Source organism: Mesoplodon mirus, assembly GCF_964341445.2.
Source record: "Mesoplodon mirus genome assembly, chromosome: 20".
Lineage (NCBI taxonomy): Eukaryota > Metazoa > Chordata > Mammalia > Artiodactyla > Ziphiidae > Mesoplodon > Mesoplodon mirus.
In genome coordinates this window covers 36402615-36423574 of record NC_138996.1, presented here as the reverse complement: position 1 = coordinate 36423574, position 20960 = coordinate 36402615, and the positions used below count along the sequence as shown (strand labels likewise).

The 20960-nt window shown below is 38.2% G+C and overlaps 1 protein-coding gene across 2 annotated transcripts in view; it reads right to left on the bottom strand.

Moving 5' to 3' along the window:
- NEIL3 (nei like DNA glycosylase 3) overlaps positions 1-20960 on the bottom strand; it is a 44854-nt gene that overhangs the window by 6648 nt on the left and 17246 nt on the right. For both annotated transcript variants that reach the window (XM_082608569.1, XM_082608568.1), the window contains exons 5-9: positions 19465-19539; positions 17728-17894; positions 8116-8285; positions 6253-6670; positions 485-659 (exon numbers count right to left, since the gene is read on the bottom strand). In XM_082608569.1, coding sequence (XP_082464695.1) covers positions 485-659; positions 6253-6670; positions 8116-8285; positions 17728-17894; positions 19465-19539 — 1005 coding nt within the window. The remainder of the gene's footprint in view (positions 1-484; positions 660-6252; positions 6671-8115; positions 8286-17727; positions 17895-19464; positions 19540-20960) is intronic.

Genomic DNA, 20960 nt, shown 5'->3' with positions numbered 1-20960 from the left:
AAACTGTTATTGCGCCATCACTTGTTTTGGTTAAGCCTGTGCGGTAGGATTTGCTATGTTTACTGTAAATCCAGGGCATGTAAATTATTTCCCTGGGTTCTTCTATCCAATGCATAAACCAAAGGTTTGGATGTCACACTGAAGTCAGGAAGAGCAAATATCTATCTTGGATTATCAGTCACCTGGGTGACTCAATACCTCTCTCTTTGTAAGCCAAGGGGGCAACACTTCTACCCTGTTGTTACAAATATGATATATTCTAATAATATTCTAATAATGGAATAGCTGTCATTTGATTAATTTTCTTTTGGGGATGAACCTCTTCGAATTTTCAGTTATTCAACATTCAGGTTTTAGACTAAATGTCAGTCAGCATGGCTTTTAAATTTAAAGGTAAAACCAGAAACGGACTGCTATTTGTTACACTTTAATAACTGAAGTATTCAAGGACACTATCATTAAGCTTGTTAGGTCATACACGTACTTCAAAAAATCCACATTGTGCTTCTCTCAGTAGAGGACAAGCATAAAAGCACCTGCCCTTGTTTTCTCCATCCTTCCTCACCACGTGGAGAACGCAGGGGCGGTCATGTTTACTGCAGCGGGGACTGCCGGCATTTAATGAACGAGGACCACCTGTCATGTTACTCTGAAGCTCCCTGTAATGACAAGTTACACAATAACTGCAGCATGATCGTGCTAAAAGGGGTCATTCACAGCACCTCACCCCGCATCGGAATCCCGCCTGTACAAAGAGACGGTACCAGAAAGTGACCACCATCAACTTCCCGCAATTACTGGGTTGGCCAAAAAGTTCATTTGCTTTTAAGTAAAAATAAAAGACATCTTTCATTTTCACCAAGAATTTTATTGAACAATGTATTCACCAACTGAACGATCTTTTTGGCCAACCCAATACATACACTCCTACATCTTCTTAATTCTTGGTTTTCCCAGGTAATTTCTTTCCACAGCTACCTATTTATGTAAATTAAATTTAAATTAGGCATATCATTTAAATTTCTCAAGAATAGAAACAGCTGAATTGCACATCCAATTTCTTAGTTTTCATTTGTGACATTTGGTTCTTTTCTTACCCAACATGACAGGGTGGCCACTTTTATTTCCCTTAAAATATTCTCAAGTCCAGCTGTCCCGTGATGCCCAAAGGAACTAGATTCACAATCTTCTCCAATTATTTTCTCATCAGTAGCAAACTCTCATCAATGGTTCTGACAAGGCCAAAGAGATCTACTGTCCAATTTAAAGACAATTTTCTATGCTTTTCTTTGACCAAGTCTACCACAATAGTTGCAATCATATTTCAGCAAGTAACAGGCTGCCTGGCAGAGCAGAAATGTGTATTTTGTAAAGCTAGCGAAGAAGCTTTAGTCTCCCCCCATGATTAGATCAAGAGTGTCTGGAGGTTACCCCTGAGTACAGTGTATAAAGGCCAGAAGCCGGGCTTCCACTGTAGCTGTCTAGGTGGAATGTTTTCTTTGAAAAAGAGCTTCATGATTATTTTTAATTTTTTTATATTTTGCATATTTTAATAATGTCTTTATAAAAGTCTTCTTAATAAACCAACTGAAGAGAAAAAGAGCTCTTATTAAAACCAGAAGCCCTTCCCCTTAATAGCCCTATTTTTAACTTTTTAATGATAAGTTCTTCCTTTCTTTTTTTGTTAACTTCTAAAGAACAAAATACCATTCTTAAATGATTTTTTAAAAATGCTTATAAATCAGAGGTTGGTTCCCTTTTCCTTGCTTCCTAAACCACATTCTTCCCATACTTGTTCCTATAATGATGCCTTGAGGCGTCATATCTAATCAAAATGTTAAGAGTGTGAGACTTTTTTCCAGTTTTATTGAGATAGAATTGACATACAAGGGATCTTTTATTTGTGGTGAAATTGGTTTACACTCATTTATAAAATAGATGCTTAAATATATTTCTTTAAATGGACTCAAGCATCCTGATGTCTGGGATGGACTCAAACATCCTGAAGTTTCTGAAGCTGCTTGGGCAGCAGGCGTGTGCAAGATGAGAGCAGCTGTGGGCACAGCTAAGGAAACTGTTATCATTAAATATTTCTCCAGCAGGTATTTTGTTGGTAGCATTTTCAGGGTAGGGGATAGTGGCTTATATTTTAGCGTTACGGGGGGTGCTAACCAGAAATAGGGAGGGTGAGGGGCAATAGACTTCTCTTTTCCAACCCCCTTCACTTCAAAAGCCCCCCTCCCCAAAAGGGGCAATATTAAAACGTTAACTTCAAGAGAAGCTGAACATCTGGGTGGTTGTAGAGAAGTTGAGTGATTTCAAAATTGAAGCAGGTGGGTCATAAACAGTGCTTAAAAAAAATTTAGAGGAGGAACACAGAAGGTTAAGAATCTTAACGGAAAGAAAGAAACTGATGCTTTTGTAAAAAAAAAAAAGTACACACATGCAAACAGTTTTCTATATTATTTGGAAGGCTGTCTGAGGTAACAGTTAAACATTTTCAAACCCACTTGCTTCAACCTAGAAATCTCCAGAGTTTTGCAAATCCAGGGAGATGTTTAGATTTTCTTACTAGTAAAGCTTTCCTGGAGAGGAGCACGGTGGAAGTCAGGATTAAGGTGGAAAGGAAAGATCCCAGTGTTTCCTATAGGTTCCTCATTTCTGTCTTCAGTTCTGTTGCTTCCTTGGTATAAAGTTAAAGGAGAAAATAGCCACATGCTATCTTATCCCGGCCCTTAGAGTGTGGTCCATCTGACCAGAAGCATCAGCATCACCTGGCAGCTCCTTACAAGTACAGAATTATCCTCCCCTACTCCAGATCGCTGGCAGAATCAGAATCTGCATGTTAACAGGACTCCCAGGTGATTCATATACACATTAAGTACTGAAGCACTGAGTTAATGTAACCAAGACACTGATGCCATCTGTGAACACATAAGCTCTAAAGATGTACAGGGAATCTTAATTTTATGAGAGCAAACATTATCCAGGGTAATTAAATGTTCTGATTAATTGAGGACATCCTGGTTCCTCTTTGTTTCAATCATTACTTTAAAAACTTTCGAAAATGTAGCAGAGCATTTTCTTGGGTAAACTTAGCATATGGGATAGTTTAACTTATTTTGATAACTAGGACCATCATTTTGAATACTAATACTGGATTATAAACAGTCAATATAATAGATCAGCATTGGAAAATCTTTTTCAGAAGGGACATACGTTTAGGCTTGTGGGTCTTATGGTCTCTGTTGCAAAATACTCAAATCTGCTGTTTTAGCATGAAAAGCAGCCAGAGGGAATATGTAAACCAATGGGAATGGGATGTGTCCCAATAAAACTTTATTTATAAAAACAGGGGGTGGGCTGACTTTGGCCCTGGTGGCTGTAGTTTGCTGAGGTAGAAGTTGTCATTAGAACCAAGAGTAATGCTTAATGTATAATAGGTTCTTAATAAATACTTATTAATAAATAAACACTGAACATGTTCAATAAGCACTGTTCAATTAACACTGAACAGAGATCAGATAAAAACTATTATCAAGAAGGAAGACATTACCAAGCACAGGTTTGTAATTTTTTAAATGGGTATTTTTTCAGTGATCAATTTATCATGGTTTAACTTATTTTACAGATAGGGTGATTCATTATAATAAAAACATTGAACTGATCAGTCTCACTGAATGTAGATTTTGTAGCTCAGCAGTATTTCAAGGATCGTAACAAACAAACAGAGGTTAAATGACTCATCCTGGATGGTCCCAGGTGGTTCTGACATCCTTGGGGACTGAAAACACCAAAAGGTGAAGCAGAAGCATGAATGAGAGGTGAGTGCTTCACTGGTGATTAGAGGTAGAATTTGGCAACCCTGATGGCGGCAGACCTGAGAAACCGTTAGTGATTTTCATTTCACTCATTTCACTCATCTACGTGAGCCTTTGCATCAGCTCAGGAAAAACTTCAACCCAAAACACGTTATGCTTCTTTGAAGTGGTTATCGCCGTGTTTTGCTCTGCATTTATAATAATTGGATCAAAGACTTAAAACTGTCTAACAGTCATTCTTAACTGCTTAAAAATTGGTTCAACGATCTAATTTATAATCCAGTAGCTGGATAAAATTCAAGTCTATCTAAAAACCAATCTGAAAATATGCCCCATCAACATAGCATGTATCATGTGGTGATGAGAGCAGTAATTAAGAGAACAAAAGGCAAATTAATTACCATACAATTATTAAAGAAACAATGAATTCTCTGAGTTGGACCACCTGCTTTAATCCTATTATGTTGTGAGCTTCTGCCCGGCATCTTGTCCACAAGATGAACACTGTAGCTGCCAGACAAGGAGAAAAATGAAACACATGACAGTAATTTGCAATTTATTCCTTGTAAAGTAGCTGGGTGCAGAAGGGCTGCTGGGTGAATGTATTTCATCACTTGACATTTATTCTGCTAGTTGATGTTGATTGATTTTGGAGTCTCATTCCTGGGGTTCTTATATTCAACACATACGCACGCTGCAATGTTTCTAAGTAAAGCTGTGTGCTGTGATTAATCATATGACCCTATTACTGATGGCTTATGAAGAAATCTTTAAAATTTAAGGTTACATTAATGTTTTTTTAAATCCATAATTCATTAGTTAAATTGTCTGAGATTTTCTACAAAGCACTAAGGAAATAAAAATATGCCAAGATATTTCATTTGAGTACAAAAAAAGCCACAATATTTTTAAATGATCACATCTGCTTCTTTCCACTTAAGCTACACAACAGAAAAGGCTGTTCAAAAATGATTTTCCTACAGCATAGCCTCCCAACTCAGACACTCTTAACTAGCTCCTTCATAAACTTCCGTCATGACACATTCATTAGTGTTCAGTGAAAAGGTGGTGTACTGATCAAGTCAGTTAAAAGTTTGCCTGCCAGAGCTTAACTCAAATGTCTATATTTTGTGAGTATTATGGACAAAAGTCAAACCAGTTATTATACATGATTATGAACAACAACAACAACAAATCAGCCAAGGATAAATGATCAAGATTAACTGATGGTAAAATTAGAGTCAGTACAAGAAACTCAAGATTGAAGCATCTATTGACCAAAAACCGTCTCAGAATTCTGTTCTTAAAGGATTCCCAGAGGTTGGTCTAGGTTTGTGCAATGGTGGTCCTTCATCTCACTGCTCAAAGAACCTTTCCATCAGCAAAGACATAGCTCATCAGGTGAGAAGCTGGAAATCAGAATCCCTCCTGAGATTATTTTAGATCCCATCCACAGCAACTCTTCCTCTTCTCATCCCCCGTTGGCAAGAAAAGGCACAGGGGAAGAAAACTCACCTTCACTCCGTTTAAAATAGTCTTCCCTTCATTTAAAGAGGCTGGATATACAGTGTCTGCTTTCTGAAGGAAAAGAAAATTGTGGAGAGATCTCTCTCCCTGACGGAGGCATAATATCAGGTGTGATAGGAGCCCCAGCTAAAGAAATTAAACAAGGTTGGGGAAGAATAGTTCCAGGATCTGCCAATAATCATTAAGGAACAAGGATGACATTGTTTATTAAAATTTCTCTGTCTCTGGTGACAGCAACTGGGGGGTCTTCTCCTGAATGTGTAGCTGGTAGTCTCATAAAACATATCTGATCTGGTAGTATTCATTAATTGGAATTACAACTTTTTACTTTCAGGTCCAAAAGTAGTACTCACGGCTCTTTGAGCCTTTTTGGTTGAAACAAAGACCGCCCTCCCTGCCCCCTGGCTGTTTGAAATACAGTCACTTTCTTTGGCAGAAATGTCACTAAAAATATCTCAGATCCCTCTCTTTACAACAGAAGACATTTACTAAACGTTATGAATGATAGTTTCCCTTCTAGAAGAACTATCTTTCATTGGAAGAAAACCTTAAACAAAACTGCTAACAGTGGAGACAGCCAACCGGTAAGATTATGGGGGATTTCATCATTATTCTTTATACTTTCCAGTATTTTCCAAACATTCTGTATTAAGCATGTATATGGTTACAGCCAGAAAAAAGCAAAACAAAACTTTCTACAGATGGAGGAAATTCTGTTCTTCATTCCCTTCCCTTCTCCAATATTATAAGCTAGAGGAGGCAAGGGATGCAAATTACTGTAATAGTCTTTCAGGGTTTGACTGACATTTCCAAGATCAGTTCAGCTTCCTCAGCAATGGATGATCTTTCTGCATTCTTAAAACTTACGCAAATACCTTAAAGAGCAAGGTTAGAAGCATCATACCTGTTAGAAAATCCAGGGTTGCCACTTTTGAGATCCCGTGATGAGCAGTGGGTTGTTTTTAATCTTTTATATGCTGGACTAAATAATTTAGACGGAGAGCAGACCATAGATGATATGTTTACTTTGTTAGATAGTTGAGTTCTAGAGTTTGTTCTCTCCTTGGAGGGGTGCACTGTATCACTAAAACAAACGTTAGTAGGAGGGTTTGGAAATTCCCCATCTAGTATCTGGTTTGGGCTTTCTTCTCTTTCCAAAGCACTGGATTTATTGCTGAAATCCGTCAAAACAAGGGTTGTAGTTCCAAATGCAGTTTTCCTGTTGATCTTCACTTCCGTCCTTGGTTTTCCAAAGCTATTACAAGGGTATTTCACTAAACTGGTAAAGGCGATAGGATTTTCTTCATTCTTAGGTACCGAATCTGGAAGGAGAGACCAGTAATTCTGCATTATTCCTATAAATACATTGACTGTTTGAAACATCTTTTCATTCGATTAAAACATTTAGTTCATTTATTACAGTGACCTCATGTATAGAACTAATAATACAAAGTTAGCTTGAGCAATTCAGAGTTAACCACCTTCAGATTGGGAAATAAAGTACCATATGAAGTACAAAATTTCCAGGGACTCAGAGATGGGTTTAATAAAGATTTCTACTTGTTATGCTTTATGTTATGTTTAAGCATTTAAAGGTTACTGAGCTATCAATTTTGTTGCTATTAGACCAAATATTAAAGCAGTGTAAATAAGAGGTGACACCCCACAAAGCTTTAGATCAGTAGTTAGAGCCTATATCTAGATTATCAGGAATGCTTCTGTGAATGACAAGACCAAGTGAAAGGCCTATTAAAATTAAGTAAAGATGAATTACTAAGATTTACATTTACTAAATGTGTTTCAAAAAAGCGTCCTAGGATTTTGGAATCTGTTAATTTATTCTAAACTGCAGTTATCTGCCTTTCATACTCAGAAAAAAATAACAAGATAATAATTAAGATGTGTAAAGGCATTTCAGAATGTCAGAATAAATGTGGAAACCTAAGACTGGGGTTTTCTGGGGGCTCTCTGTTGAATGATACTGCAGAGGGAGGGACAGAAATAGGAGACACAGTCCCTTCTGCTACCAGCAAAGCTGTATAAGGGGTGATGCCTGCATTTCTGGCCCAGCGAACACAACACAATATGACAGCTCATACAATGGGGGGTCCAGAAGTCAAGAATGAACTTTCTCCTCTCTAATTGAAGAAAGAAAGAACACTTCGAGAACACAGTAGAAGCTGCATCAATGAGATGGTTCTTAATCACAGGTTTCCTCTGAGGTTCTACATCCTCTGCACGCATGAAATTGAGCTATGAAGAGTTATTCTGAAGGATTTCAATGAAATCAGTACAATTGTCTGGGTAAAGATTTTAATAACAAGGGGTAGGAGGCTAAAGAAGTGAAAAAACTCAGCATTTTCCTATTCCACCTGCAAAGATATTCTTACAGAAATCCTCCCTTTCAATTTATGAAACACTTGGACGGAATAACAAACTCAAAAGTTGCTGAAATCTGCATAAAACAAAGCTTTATTGAATAATTCATTAGAAACAGTAGAGAACAGATGTGATCATCTCAGTTTTTTGAGATACAACGGCACAGACTCTTTTAGCACAAGCGTGCTTTCCCCCCGTTAAAAAAAAAAGTGCTCAACAGAATGTCAGCATCGTTTACATGCAAAGGCTGGCAATTCCTTGAAACCTTTCAGAAAGAGAGCATTTTACTTCATTATGAAATATTAAGACGGAAGAAGATATGTACCTGACTTTGTATAATTAACCCTCTTTGAAATGGAAGGAACTCAGAATCAAAATTCAGTCTTACCCGTAGGCCTTGAAGTCAGGCAAGCATCACATGCTTTAGAAGACGGCTTATTTATTAGCGTACAGACCTCACATGTCCACTGCTCTTCAGACTTCCGGGCCACAGAGTCCATAAGATGACCCCCTCTGCTAGATGGCCAACTGACTGTAGTATTTCTAGCTGGCAGCCTGCTATAAGAGAACTTCTAAAGTTAATCATTGACACTTTCATTATTGTCTTGTTCTTATACATTCTGGGTATCTTAGAAACAATTACAGAACCATTAATACCCAAAGGCTACATGTTTACTATTGCTTAGAAGTTCTAGCTCTCTCGGAATAAAATGTTTTTACTTGGGCCCTGCTGATTGCTTTTAAAGACAAAAATAACAAAAGTTTTAGAGTCAAAGAGTTGTGTGTGTGTTTTTTAAACTAACTAAAAATATTTGACATAACCACTAGGGAGCATTTCTCAACTAGCTTTTTAAGTAAGTGGGGCTCTTCCCAAAGCAAAACTAAAATATCTTTATTCAAATTAGGGAGGAAATGAGTCACGTAGAAATTAGAGCACTGAATGTAAGGTGAGAAAAGTTTTACATTTACTTTGTGTGCCTCTGGAATTTCTCAGTATCTACTGGGCGCTAAATCAATTGATCTATAATCTATAACGATGGAATTCCTAATTGACTCTTTACTGTTACAGGAAATGCCTTTCTAAAGCTCTGATATAGTCCTGCTCTTTAGCACATGGCTCTGGGTCCACAGAGCACATCACGTGGTTTAGCAGCCAATGCAGTGTCATGGATTCCTTTCATGATTCCAAACATTAATATTGAAAAAAGTTCTTTCAGTAAAGGCTTTGTACCTTACGTTTCACAACACTTTGACTTTCAAAGGTAACCTTGTCTTCTGTAACATTTTGCTCCTACGCATAATTATAACAGGTTTAAAATTCAGACTTGCCTGGTAAAATCATAAATAGCATAAGAAAATCTGAAAGTAAGACACATCTCATTATGTTTTTTTATCTTTACTTACCTTGACTTTTAATGCCATTCAATATTTCTTATCCCTGTAAATCAACTTCAATAAAATAAATTTTTAAAAATATTTCTTATTCCTATGGAACACGAGACCTTCTATAGAATTTACTTGACCTAATCCCTGCCCTCTACTAGCTTACTCTGAGAGGCAGCATCCTACATTTACTCATAACTAAGTAAACACAGTTTAAATAACCTTCAGATTTTCAATGTGCTCCAACTTTTAACCATTTTCATCTTCTATCCTATAAATTTCATTAACCATGGGATTTTATTGTTACATAAAGAAGCTTTGGAAGCATTCTCTCCTTACTGCTCCATTTCTTAATCGCCTACTAATAAATTCTTTCCAATCTCCAATTGGACATTTAACAGGAATTTCAACCTTAACCTGTCTGTAGTGGGCTGAATGATGGCCTCCTAAAGACAGCAGGTCACAAAAGCAGGAACCTGCAAATGTTACTTTATAAAGAGGATCTTTGCAGATGTAATTAAGGATCTTGACTTGGGGAGATGATTCTGGGTTATCAGGGTGATCTCTTAATGCAAACACAAGTATCCTTATGAGAGAGAGGAAGAGGGAGATATGATACACACAGAAGGGGAGAAGGTAATGTGACCACACAGGCAGAGACGTGAGGAGTTGTGTAGCCACAAATGAAGAACACTGGCAGCCACCGGAACCTTGAAAAGGCAAGGAATGGGTTCTCCCCTAGAGCCTCCAGGGGAGCACAGACCGGCCCACACCTTGACTTCGGCCCGATGAGACTGACGCTGAGCTTCTGGCATCCAGAACCGTGAGAGAATAAATTTCTGTTGCTTTAAGCTATCAGGTTAGTGGTAATTTGTTATGGCAGCCATGGGAAGCTAGTACAAATAAGTCAGGACCCCCTGCCCCCATCCGCAACTCTGCTAGTTTGTCACATCTCAGTAAATGGCATCACCATCACTCAGTTGATCAGGCCAGAAACCTGTGAGCCGTCCTTAACCCTTCTTGCCCTCATACCTGGTCCACCAGCAAATCCTGCAGGCTCTGCTGCAGAGGCAAATCTACTAGAAACTCACGAAGCCTCCACGGCTTGCTGTGCTGTCCTCCGTGGATCGGAGTGGCAGTGTGCAGAGTGGGGGCAGTCACTCCAGCTGCACGGACGTTGACGACACTGTCGTTGGTGTCAGTCCTGGGGCTCTCTCTGGGCAAGGCCCACGTGCTGCCAGCACTAGCTCATACCTGCTCAGTGCCCAGGGATGGTGTGCCGGCCTGGTACAGGGAGCGGGTGCACTGTCTTAAACTTCCAGGACAAGCGATGCTGTTCCATTCCTCACTTAGGGGACGTTATGACCTGGGCTGCAAGTCCACTCAACACATGCGCCACCCACCACTGACCCATGGACAGCCTGGTAGAGGTTCAAGGCAGAGACAGCTGAGGGAGAGAGATCCAAAGGCTGGTGGTTCTCAGAGAAAGGTCCTTGGGCTCACAGTGCCTGCACCACGTGGGAACTCGGTAGTCCTAGAGTCCAGGCCACTCCCCAGACCTGTGAATCGCACACTCTGGGGGTAAAGCCCAGCAACCTGTCCAAGTTCTACATCAGCTGAGTCAATTGCTACAGTCTACTCTGATCCCTTAGTCAGGGAGCCACAGTACTTCCTGGAAGCCCCCCCAGAATGTGTTTCTCCTGCTGAAACCAGAGGGAATCTGCTACCATGAGACTTGAAATGAGAGGGTGAAGCAGGAAGCAGCTTACACCTGCCTGTATTCTTTCCACTTGTTCCATCTGTGGACAGCCCAGGCAAGGTCACCTTCGGGAGTTCCAGTCCCTGAAATGTGGGTTTTTATAGTTTTTCCACTGATGCTATGAAATTACCCCAACATTTATTTTGGCTCTATGACCCATAAATTCCCATTTTAAGATAATCTGCATTGGGTATCTTTCATTGTAGTCAAAATTTGAGTCCTTTGTAAATTATGTTTTTAAACATGACAACTATGTAGTCAAACTCTCTTCCCCAAACAGGGCTATGCTGTCAAGATTAACCCACCAGTTTTTCTTCACGTCTCCCAAATGCCCTATAATTGCTCCATCCCCCTGAAAAATCTCTGCCAGGTCAGGTCGGCCTTAAGAACTGGTTTGCAAACAACACTAAATTCTCATTAACTAGCAACCAACTCTCAACACATTTCCAAACTAGATGGTTTCTAGAGACGTAAATACGTCTCCGCATAGGAACAAAACATCCTCCTCTCCTGCAGCTCACTGAATGCACAGGGCGCTTCCCCGTGCACCTTGTCAGGGGCTGTTTTCTCTTCCAGGAAACCCCTTCCCTGCCTCTTGTCTTTGATGAGTTCCCATTTCTTCCCACGCTAAGCTCAAACTTCACCTCCTCAGAGAGATTTCTTTGTTCTTCCCAGGTGGATTTCAAGGTTTCCTCATCCATACTATAGCTCCATTGCCGTTAGCACAAATGTGCCCTCTTGCAGCATTCGCATCACAGGGTTCTAATGATCTATTTACTCCCCACATTAGACCCTGAGCACTTCGAGTGACTGTATTCTATTTTCTCTTTGTTTTCCCAGTACCTGGCATATAGCAGACCCTAAGAAAGTAAATAGTACAGAAACGAAAAAGTGAAACAGAAATTATAAAGACTCTAGTAAAAAACAAAGAGTATAGGTATTGAAAGTGTGGTGTGATCAATGAAAACTGGAAAATCTGGGGAGGACTTCGGGAAGGGGTGAAGTAAACTTTTAGTGACTGAAGGAACACAGGAATTTAGATCATTACTACTGGGCTTCTCATGTTTCAATTTAATTTGAAATGACTTTAAAGTGAAAAAATTTAGTCAATATAAAAAGTGCTCAAATGCTCATCCAGAAAATAAATTGAATATTCCTAACTACAGAAATCTCTAAGAGTGGGGCAAATATTACTGGTTTTCAAATGTTTCATTTTGTATACACTTATTTTGCAATGAGTCTTGAGCTGGATGCCAATAGAGAGAAAACTAGGTCAGGAGGGAGGAGGGAATGCAGGGCTCAGGACATTTCCAGTATAGCACGGCCTCCCTAACTTGTAGTAACTCCCAACTCTCTTTCAGGGAACCCTTGAGGCTTTGAATCCTAGTTTCAAAAAACCTTTGGAATTGACAATGATCTTATTTATATGATAAATAACATGTTTACTTGATAATCTGGAAGAAATTTTTTTTTTTTTTTTTTGTGGTACGCAGGCCTCTCACTGCTGTGGCCTCTCCCGTTGCGGAGCACAGGCTCTGGACGCACAGGCTCAGTGGCCATGGCTCACGGGCCCAGCCGCTCCACGGCATGTGGGATCTTCCTGGACCTGGGGCACAAACCCATGTCCCCTGCATCGGCAGGCGGACTCTCAACCACTGCGCCACCAGGGAAGCCCTGGAAGAATTTTTTAAAAATTGAAAAGCTATCAATTCACAGAAAACAAATACATATGGAACATTAATCACTTATTCAGTAGACAAATATATACTGAATGTATTCTATCTTCCAGATCCAGTGTTATACACTTTTGATCAAATAAATATACACCTATAACATTAAAAATAAGAAACCCATAAATCTGTGTAATATAGCATATTATTTAAACATATTTCGGATCTGTATGAGAGTAAAATGGGATGAGGAAGCTGAGAAAAAGGGGATATGGTGTGGTTTAGAGAAAAGTAATCAATAACAAAAGGTGATGAACAAAATGAAACATAGGAACAAGGAGAAAAAAAAAAAAGATAGCTGCAAATATATTTATGAAGACATAATGGGGATCTGGACCACATTATCTCCATCCCAGGGCCCTGAGCTCTCCACAGACAAGATGGCGCCTCCCTCCTCCTTTGCTCTTTTCTATATACTTTTTCAGTGAACTGATCTTGCTTTAATACTTCAACTAAGAACACGGGTAGTAACACTCAAGCCATCATCTCCCACCCCCTTCCCACCCTATGTAGACTATCTAGTCCATATATCCAAAACTTAATTTACCTCTTCCATTCTACCCGTCTTTCCCACATATATAAAGTGAAAATTTCTGTTTTGGGGCCTGGAACTTTTTGCTTTATCCTCCATAGCAAACCTCTCACAATACTTGCTGGCATTAACATTTTTTTAAAGTACCTATTTTTCTCTCCATTTCCAGTGTCTTGACCTCAGGACTGGAAACCATCTCTCGCCCATCACACTACACAAGTTTCACATCTGTTTCTTCATTTCCCGTCCTAATTATGCTATAATCAATTAAAAAGTCCTTAATCTACTGATTCAGGTAAGACATTAGCCATCTCCAGAACTACTACTGATTCCTACTAGCTGATCCCATCCTACCTGTAAAACTAACTTTTGCTATTTAACAAACTTGGGGAGACTTCATTTGGCTCCGCCTCTGTTATCATCAATTCAAGGTTTGTGGCAATGCTCCGAGTAAATAATGTCTGTTTGCTCATTTATTTAGCCAAAATTCTTTTTTTTTTAACATCTTTATTGGAGAATAATTGCTTTACAAGCTTGTGTTAGTTTCTGCTGTATAACAAAGTGAATCAGCTATACGCATACATATATCCCCATATCCCCTCCCTCTTGCATCTCCCTCCCACCCTCCCTATGCCACCCCTCTAGGTGGTCACAAAGCACCGAGCTGATCTCCCTGTGCTATGCGGCTGCTTCCCACTAGCCATCCATTTTACATTTGGTACTGTATATATGTCAATGTTACTCTCTCACTTAGTCCCAGCTTACCCTTCCCTGTCCCCATGTCCTCAAGTCCATTCTCTACGTCTACATCTTTATTCCTGTCCTGACCCTAGGTTCATCAGAAGCATGCTTTTTTTTTTTAGATTCCATATATCTGTTAGCATACAGTATTTTTCTCTTTCTGACTTACTTCACCCTGTATGAGACACTAGGTCCATCCACCTCACTACAAATAACTCAATTTTGTTTCTTTTTATGGCCAAGTAATATTCCATTGCATACATGTGTCACATCTTCTTTGTCCATTCATCTGTTGATGGACACTTAGGTTACTTCCATGTCCTGGCTATCGTAAATAGAGCTGCAATGAACTTTGTGGTACATGACTCTTTTTGATTATGATTTTCTCAGGGTATATGCCCGGTAGTGGGATTGCTGGGTCATATGGTAGTTCTACTTTTAGTTAAGGAACCTCCATACTGTTCTCCATAGTGGCTGTATCAATTTACATTCCCACCAACAGTGCAAGAGGGTTTCCTTTCCTCCACACCCTCTCCAGCATTTATGGCTTGTAGATGTTTTGATGATTGCCATTCTGACTGGTGTGAGGTGATACTTCATTGCAGTTTTGATTTTCATCTCTCTAATGATTAGAGATGCTGAGCATCTTTTCATGTATTTGCTGGCAATCTGTATGCCTTCTTTGGAGAAATGTCTATTTAGGTCTTCCGCCCATTATTGGATTGGGTTGTTTGTTTTTTTGATATGGAGCTGCATGAGCTGCTTGTACATTTTGGAGATTAATCCTTTGTCTGCTGCTTTGTTTGCACATATTTTCTCTCATTCTGAGGGTTGTCTTTTCATCTTGTTTATGATTTCCTTTGATGTGCAAAAGCTTTTAAGTTTCATTAGGTCCCACTTATTTTTGTTTTTATTTCCATTTCTCTAGGAGGTGGGTCAAAAAGGATCTTGCTGTGATGTCATAAACTGTTATACCTATGTTTTCCTCTAAGAGTTTTATAGTGTCTGGCCTTACATTTAGGTCTTTAATCCATTTTGAGTTTATTTTGGGGTATGGTGTTAGGGAGTGTTCTAATTTCATTCTTTTACATGTAGCTGTCCAGTTTTCCCAGCACCACTTATTGAAGAGGCTGTCTTCTCTCCATTGTATATTCTTGCCTCCTTTATCAAACATAAGGTGACGATACGTGCATGGGTTTATCTCTGGGCTTTCTATCCTGTTCCATTGATCTATATTTCTGTTTTTGTGCCAGTACCATACTGTCTTGATTACTGTAGCTTTGTAGTATAGTCTGAACTCAGGGAGCCTGATTCCTCCAGCTCCATTTTTCTTTCTCAAGATTGCTTTGGCTATTCGGGGTCTTTTGTGTTTCCATGCAAATTGTGAATTTTTGTTCTAGTTCTGTGAAAAATGCCATTGGTAGTTTGACAGGGGTTGCATTGAATCAGTAGATTGCTTTGGGTAGTATAATCATTTTCACAATGCTGATTCTTACAATCCAAGAACATGGTATTCTCTCCATCTATCTGTATCATCTTTAATTTCTTTCATCAGTGTCTTATAGATTTCTGCATACAGGTCTTTTGTCTCCTTAGGTAGGTTTATTCCTAGGTATTTTATTCTTTTCATTGCAGTGGTATATGGGAGTGTTTCCTTAATTTCTCTTTCAGATTTTTCATCATTAGTGTATAGGAATGCAAGAGATTTCTTTGCATTAATTTTGTGTCCTGCTACTCTACCAAATTCATTGATTAGCTCTGATAGTTTGTATGTTATTTGCTGCTTTTCCCTTGCTGCTTTCAATATTTTTTCTTCGTATTTAATTTTTGATAGGCATTAATATGTGTCTTGGTGTGTTTCTCTTTGGGTTTGTCCTGTATGGTACTCTCTGTTTCCTGGACTTGATTGACTATTTCCTTTCCCATGTTAGGGAAGTTTTCAACTATAATCTCTTCAAATATTTTCTCAACCCCCTTTTTTTCTCTTCTTCTGGGGTCGCTATAATTCGAATGTTGGTTCATTTAATGTTGTCCCAGAGGTCTCTTGAGACTGTCCTCAATTATTTTCATTGTTTTTTCTTTTCTGCTTCCTGGCAGTTATTTCCACCATTTTATCTTCCAGCTCACTTATCTGTTCTTCTACCTCAAGTTATTCTGCTATTGGTTCCTTCTAGATTATTTTTAATTTCAGTAAGTGTGTTGTTTATCACGGTTCACTCTTTAGTTCTCCTAGACCCTTGTTAACTGTTTCTTGTACTTTCTCCAAACTGTTTCCCATATCTCGGATCAACTTTACTAACATCACTCTGAACTCTTTTTCAGATAGGTTGCCTATTTCATCTTCATTTATTTGGTCTTGTAGGTTTTTACCTTGCTCCTTCATCTGTAACATATTTTTCCGTGGTTTCGTCTTTTTTTTTGGTTTGTTTCCTCTTTTTGATAGGTGGTGCTGTATTCCTGTCTTACTGGTTGTTTGGCCTGAGACGTCCAGCATTGGAGTTTGCAGGCAGTTGGTTATATCCAGGTCTTGGTGCTGAGATGAGGACCTCCGGGAGGCCTTACTCCGATTAATATTCCCTGGGGTCTGAGGTTTTCTGTTAGTCCAGTGGTTTGGACTCAGAGCTTCCACCACAGCAGCTTGGTCCCGACCTCTGGTCTGAGACCCAACATCACTCAAGCTTTGTGGTGTGGTTGAAAAAAAAAAAAAAGGAAGAAAGAAAAAAAGGAGCAGTACAATATCAAAGAATAAAAAACAAAATAAAATTAGAATGATAAAAAATACATTAAGAGAAATAAAAGTATAATTGAAACAACCAGTTGCTGGGGGTTCCTCCCATCCCCTTAGGTGTCTGTGGTCTCCCACCAGTGCCTGGTAGGTGCCCTAGTTGTGAGGAGACGGAAATTCCGCATCCTTGTAGTAGGCCATCTTGACCCCGTCCCCCTATCTCTTTAAAATAAACTTCAAATTACACTTTTTCTATGAGATTTTCCCAACCTTTTGTATACCTATAAACTTCTAACATCTCCCCAAACTTTTATAGCACTTTATGTGCTTCATGTCTGTACTGGTTATTTTGGCTTGTAATCACATATAGTTCAGCTCCTTTATATTGTTAATATTTCAGCCAGCCTTCCCCAAAGGGACCTATGGCCCCTTACCGGGGTAAGTACACTGCGGAAAAGGAAACTGTCAAAGCTTTGAGGACTACTGGACACTGGTTCTGAACTGACACTAATTCCAGGAGACCAAAAGCACCACTGTGCTCTGCCAGTCAGAGTAGGGGCTTGTGGAGGTCAGGTGATCAATGGGATTTTAGTTCAAGTTCATCCCACAGTGGGTCCAGTGGGTCCCTGAGCCCATCCTGTGGTTACTTCCCCAGCTCTGGAATGAAGAATGGGAACAGACTTACTTAGCCACTGGCTGAATCAGCACACATGTGCTTAGTAAGTAGTTGGTTGTTTCACCAAGAAGACTGCAATTTTGTAAAGAGAGCTTGCTAGTGTTTTATAATATTATTTCAAAAGCAAGAACTTTGGAAAATACTTGCATTTTTCCAATTATTGACAAAACTACACCTCCTGGTAATCACTCTACAAAGGAGATGAAAGTCAAAGCCTGGATATTAACATCAAAGTTAGAGATTTTCTACTGAATTCAGAAGAGGCTCATAAGTCATCTTCAGCTCATTCTGGTTTTTGGATGATATTATTTACTATTTCCTTCCAAGGGTTCAAAAACTTGTGAGTTATGTTCTGTTCTTAACAGCCTGATAGCTATTCAACTATGTTCTCTTATTAATCGCGTTTTTGTTAGAGGATTAGGGCAAACAGTAAACTTTAAATTAGATTTCTCACCATACGTCAACATGTTGAGGATTTTCCTTCTGACAGTGAGGACAGAAATATGTCATTCTCTTATTCTCCCCTAAGCGACACACAGTTATTTTGCAGCAGCACTGACCACAATTAGGACGCCTGTAAACCTTATAGTGGTTAGAGACAGCAGATCCTGCTTTGTGGCACTAAAAACAAACAAACAAACATTACAATGTTATCTACAAAATAGTATTGAAAGATATATCCTTCAAAGTCATTTCTAAAAATAATTTGTTAAAAATGTACATATGTTTATACATATGTCCTCATAACCTTTTCTTTCGAGAAAAAGGTATTGACAAGATTCAGCAACATTTGTCAAATAAGATTTGTGTGAAATAATTAAGTCATTATTTTATAACTTATTAGTATTCAAAATTGCTCTTTGCATGGCTTTACCCTCCTATCTAAATGGGATATAAAAGTTCTATAATTTACAATGTCTTTCATGCTTTTAAGGTTTTTATAATTAAACATAATTATGTGGTTATAAGAAAAAGACTAGATAGCTTTAAATCTGATTATTTTTATAACACTGAAGCTGCTCACTTTGTTTAAACAGTCAAAAAATTTATTCCTAGGGAGAAACACTTAACAAGATCATCTTCTTTGTTGACCTCAAAAGGGACAGTTTTTTGTTTTTAATCTTACAGATTCACTGAAAAAGAAAAATTTAAATGCCATCTTAGCAGTGAACATGTTCTGTTTTGGCATAAGTTCTATTTCAAAAGACACTGATACTCTCTGTCACAGTTTTAGTCTACTCACATACAGTTAAAGCTCCTACAAAGAGAATGTTAGGGATTTACATCAGCAGTGTGAAAATTTAAAAGCCCAGAAATATGGTGGATCATATTACAAGCTGAAAATTACAGGAACAACTCATATTAATTTAAACAAAGTACTGAAATGCCCATCTTAATCTGAGCAGAAAATGGATAGGTATCTGTAATCATCTTTCCCTAGAATAAGTGAGCATATGTAATACTAAAATAGCCATCGATACTCAGGACAGGTATGTAAAGCAAGAGGCTCATTAACACTTTAGGCCAATTAATGAAGAAGCCTACAATACCTGACTTTCTAACAGTAGTAAAAACAAACATTTTGAATACAGGAAATGGACTGTAGAGAAAAAAGGACATATTTATGATACTTCGTTTAAAGACAAAATGTGTTTACTTAACTCTATATATGCATATATATGTATATACACAACTTTAAAAATTTACAGTTTAGTGAGGACTTATTCTCAAAACAGTCTCTGTGGTAGATAGAGAAGTATTATTATCCCATTTTACAGATAAAGAAACTAAATCTAAATTAAGTTACCTAAATAATATTAACCACACTGATGGTAAGTGGCAAAATCTGATTGAACTGAAGTCTATATTTAGCCCAAAGTACTGAATCTCTCTCTAGGCTACCTATATATTACTTTTATATATCCAAAATTAGAACAAGAGTCTAAGTAAGTAAAATGCTAACGTAGCTGTCCCCCAACTCAGTGTAAAGATAATTTAATATAATTAGACAAGTTTGGACCGACCTGTGACCTAAAATTTCAAGGTGTTAATTATGCCCATAACGTGTCACTCTCCCCTATTGCACCTCTATGCTCTTACCACTAGATGGCTACATACAGCCTTGACATTTCTGGTGCAATCAAAGGGAAATAACTGACATTTTACATAGTTGAAAAATTTTTGCTCTTACCCTGTAAAAAAGAAGGCTGAAATAACGTATCATTTTCACAAGGTGATGTGTCTGTTCATCTGTTAACTGACAAACCTTAAAATAGAAAAACAACTCAGGAGAGTTTCATAATTTGTTCATTATTGTAGAAAAACAATACCACTTGCCAGTTCTACCTAAGAGTACTTGAAATAGATTCGAAATATATGCATCTCTTCTAAAACTCATATATCTACTCAGTGTTATTAACAGTGTATATTTTTAAGTGATGGTACTACAGATAAAAAATACCATCCATTCTCAAACTTATTTACAAAACAGAAATAGACCCACAGACATAGAAAACAAACTTATGGTTACCAAAGGGGCTAGCTGGGGGTGGGGTGGGAGATAAATTAGGACTTTGGGATTAATGGATACACACGACTACATAGAAAATAGATAAACAACAAGGACCTAACTGTATAGCATGGGGAACTATACTCAGTATCTTTATTTTTTTTAAGATTTATATTTTTTTGATGTGGACCATTTTTATAGTCTTCATTGAATTTTTTACAATATTGCTTCTGTTTGATGTTTTGGTTTTTTGGCCGCGAGGCATGTGGGATCTCAGCTCCCTGACCAGGGATCAAACCCACACCCCCTGCGTTGGAAGGCAAAGTCTTAACCACTGGACCGCCAGGGAAGTCCCCTCAGTATTTTTTAATAACCTATGATGGAAAAATACATATATGTATATAACTGAATCACTCTGCTGTACAGTTGAAACTAACACAACATTGCCAATTAACTATACCTCAATTTTAGAAAAATTCAAAAAAAGAAAAATACCATTCTTATAAACTTCAATTCTAAATTCAAATATTTATTGAATATCTATTCTGTACTGGACATCTTCAAAGTCCCAGCATTGCCTATCATCCACCTTGAAAAGTCTTGCAGGAGAAAAAGGTCACTGTCAAGCTTTAAAAAGATACGAATTTATAGACATGCTTTAATATTAAAGTACATGTTAACACATGGAAGAACTCAGAAACAGACCTTGCTGAAGAATTTTTTTGTGACACAGCCTAGCATAAACCTCAGGGTCACCCTTTGCAGAATTCATGATCGTTGGGCACATGTAGTTTCAATAGTCATTCCAGAAGAAATTCTAAAGACCCACCTTTGTTGTGTGTATATGAATACATATGTATATCTTTATACAACAGAAACAAATTTATCAGTGCCTATAAAATCTAAAACCATCTAATCAACATAATCCTTCTAAAAGTATTCTTTTTTCATTTATTTAAGGTTTAAAACATATGTACTTCTCAAATTCATTTATTTCTTACCACATCTTATGTACTACGTTCAGTCACATCTTAAACGGCTAGTTACACTTTTTCAATCATTGTGCGTGTGCTTTTAGGGGGCTAATAGCTAGGCTTCAGAAATATTAATTTTTAACCCCCTCACGCATTATGGCCAAACGATCTTTACTAGATGAACGGCCGGCTGGATGTACTGAT